Raw genomic sequence first — 1,944 nt, forward strand, 5'->3', positions numbered from 1 at the left:
TATTAACTATTGAATTATGAACAAGTTACAGAACTAATTAGTTTATTAAAAAATCGAATTAGCAATTTTTATCTCAATTATTAGGTGGATAAAATTGATCGATGGTCTTAGTTTGAAGATGAAATAGGGTATGGACCATGATATTAGAAGAATGAACTTTACTTGGTTGCCAACATAAACATTGAGTTATATTTTAGCAATTATCCACTTAACTAAGTAGGTAGAGTATGGCCAAAAAAAATACTAGCCAAAAAAACACTTTTATATAATGATAAAAGAAAATAATTTTATTCTATTCAATCACTTAAAACATAATTACATGAGATAGTCTATAATAAGTGGAACTTGTAACTTAAAAATAATACAAACATCATCCTACAACAGATTAATTAAGTAAACTCATAACATAAAAATTCTTTTCACCATCAGTGCATATGATTTTAAGGGCATTTTGGGCCTCCTCTCTTGGTCTTCCAATTATTGTAACAAGGGCAAAATTGTTTGTTCCCATAAGTCCCAGCAGGAACACAAAGACACTTTGCACAACATTTTTGGCAAAAGAACATACATGGCTTCCTATATTGTGTATTTGAGCATCTATATGTGCACTTTGGTAAACAATCTGCAAAAAATAAATAATAAAAAAATCAAGTTCACATAGTATATTATAAATTCAACGGCGAAGACAGAAATTTCGCTAAGAATATTCAACTGACCACCCTTCGACTACTGTAACTCTATCCTATGAGTTCAGTAGCCAAGAGATCATAATTTGAATCATACATAATAATAAATATAAGGATGTTTAAGGGGAGTTCAAGAATTGATGTACATACATTATAAATTACATTATATTTTTTTACGAAAGATATTTAACTGATCACCCTTACTAGAATACAATTCATTTTTAATTACCTTGAGGATGGAGACTACCAGGAGTAGTACCATTCTGCAGAAAAATAAAAACAATTTTATAAGTAAGAATTGGCAAATTTCATAACCAAAAAAAAAAAAAAAGGACAAAAAAAGTGATAATTCAAACAAGACTTACCATTGGTAAAGTGTTAGGAGGTTGTGGCTGAGGTGCTGGAGACTCTATTATTATTGTTGCCTGACATAAAAAAAAAAATTTAAAAATTGTTGTAAGAAACAATTAAAAGAAAGGTCTATATTAGTTCAACTAAACTTATTATTTCGAAATATATAAATTACTTTATAATGTACAAAATTCACTGACTCTAAATTTGAGTTCGATTGTAATTATGAAGAGTGTGTGTGGTGATAGCTTACATGGGTTCCAACAAGAAGAAGCATTATTAGAAGAGGGAGTAATAGCACTAGGCAAAGTTTCTTCTCCATTTTGTTTTTTTCTTGATATATTATATTGAACAAAAGAGAGAAATGATGTTTGATGGTTTATGTTGGTTGGGAATATTAGATAGATGAGGTATTTATAGGCAGTTGGAAACTCAAAAAGTGAGTAGAATTCTATGGGTATTTCTCAATGTTCTTTGATAGCAAACATGATTATATATAATATATACCGCTATGGGTTGTGGTGGGACGATAAAGACTTTTTCATTTTTAACAAAAATTTCAATTTCAATTTTGGATATGAGTATTCTTTGATAGGAAACAATAAAATGTCCTAGTAAGCTTCTATCGCATGAATTCAGGAATCCTAATTAATTTGATCGATCAATGAATTTCGTATATCATATTGTTTTGTTAGTTTATTATTGTGTTGAATAAAGCGAATCGAGATTAATTAGTTCAGTGGATTATATATACCAAATATATTTAAAAATAATTTTGTGAGTTTATTGTATTGGATCAAACTCAGCACTATTTATGTATATATTGTACAAGTAGAGTTTTACGATAAAAACTTAGTAATTAGTAACCTAGTAAAAATGATATAAAAAGTTGAACTATCTTGATAAT

General features: G+C 28.2%; 1 protein-coding gene across 1 annotated transcript; it reads right to left on the reverse strand.

Moving 5' to 3' along the window:
* Positions 1 to 259: 259 nt before the first annotated feature.
* LOC125856739 (protein GAST1) lies at positions 260 to 1,481 on the reverse strand. The gene is made up of 4 exons (XM_049536365.1): positions 1,291 to 1,481; positions 1,052 to 1,111; positions 916 to 949; positions 260 to 622 (listed from the first exon to the last, which is right to left on the reverse strand). Exons 1-4 carry the CDS (start codon positions 1,357 to 1,359, stop codon positions 441 to 443), a joined length of 345 nt encoding a protein of 114 aa, XP_049392322.1. The 5' UTR covers positions 1,360 to 1,481; the 3' UTR covers positions 260 to 440.
* Between the last annotated feature and the right edge of the window lie 463 nt (positions 1,482 to 1,944).

The sequence above is a fragment of the Solanum stenotomum genome, chromosome 2, assembly GCF_019186545.1.
Source record: "Solanum stenotomum isolate F172 chromosome 2, ASM1918654v1, whole genome shotgun sequence".
Classification (NCBI taxonomy): Eukaryota; Viridiplantae; Streptophyta; class Magnoliopsida; order Solanales; family Solanaceae; genus Solanum; species Solanum stenotomum.

What these genes read in the sequence shown, in the direction of transcription:
- LOC125856739 (XM_049536365.1), bottom strand. Translation starts at nt 1,359, where the DNA reads ATGGAGAAGAAACTTTGCCTAGTGCTATTACTCCCTCTTCTAATAATG. An exon ending in TTCTTCTTGTTGGAACCCAT is followed by an intron (nt 1,112 to 1,290) that starts GTAAGCTATCAC and finishes TTTTTATGTCAG; the next exon opens with GCAACAATAATAATAGAGTC. An exon ending in CTCCTAACACTTTACCAATG is followed by an intron (nt 950 to 1,051) that starts GTAAGTCTTGTT and finishes ATTTTTCTGCAG; the next exon opens with AATGGTACTACTCCTGGTAG.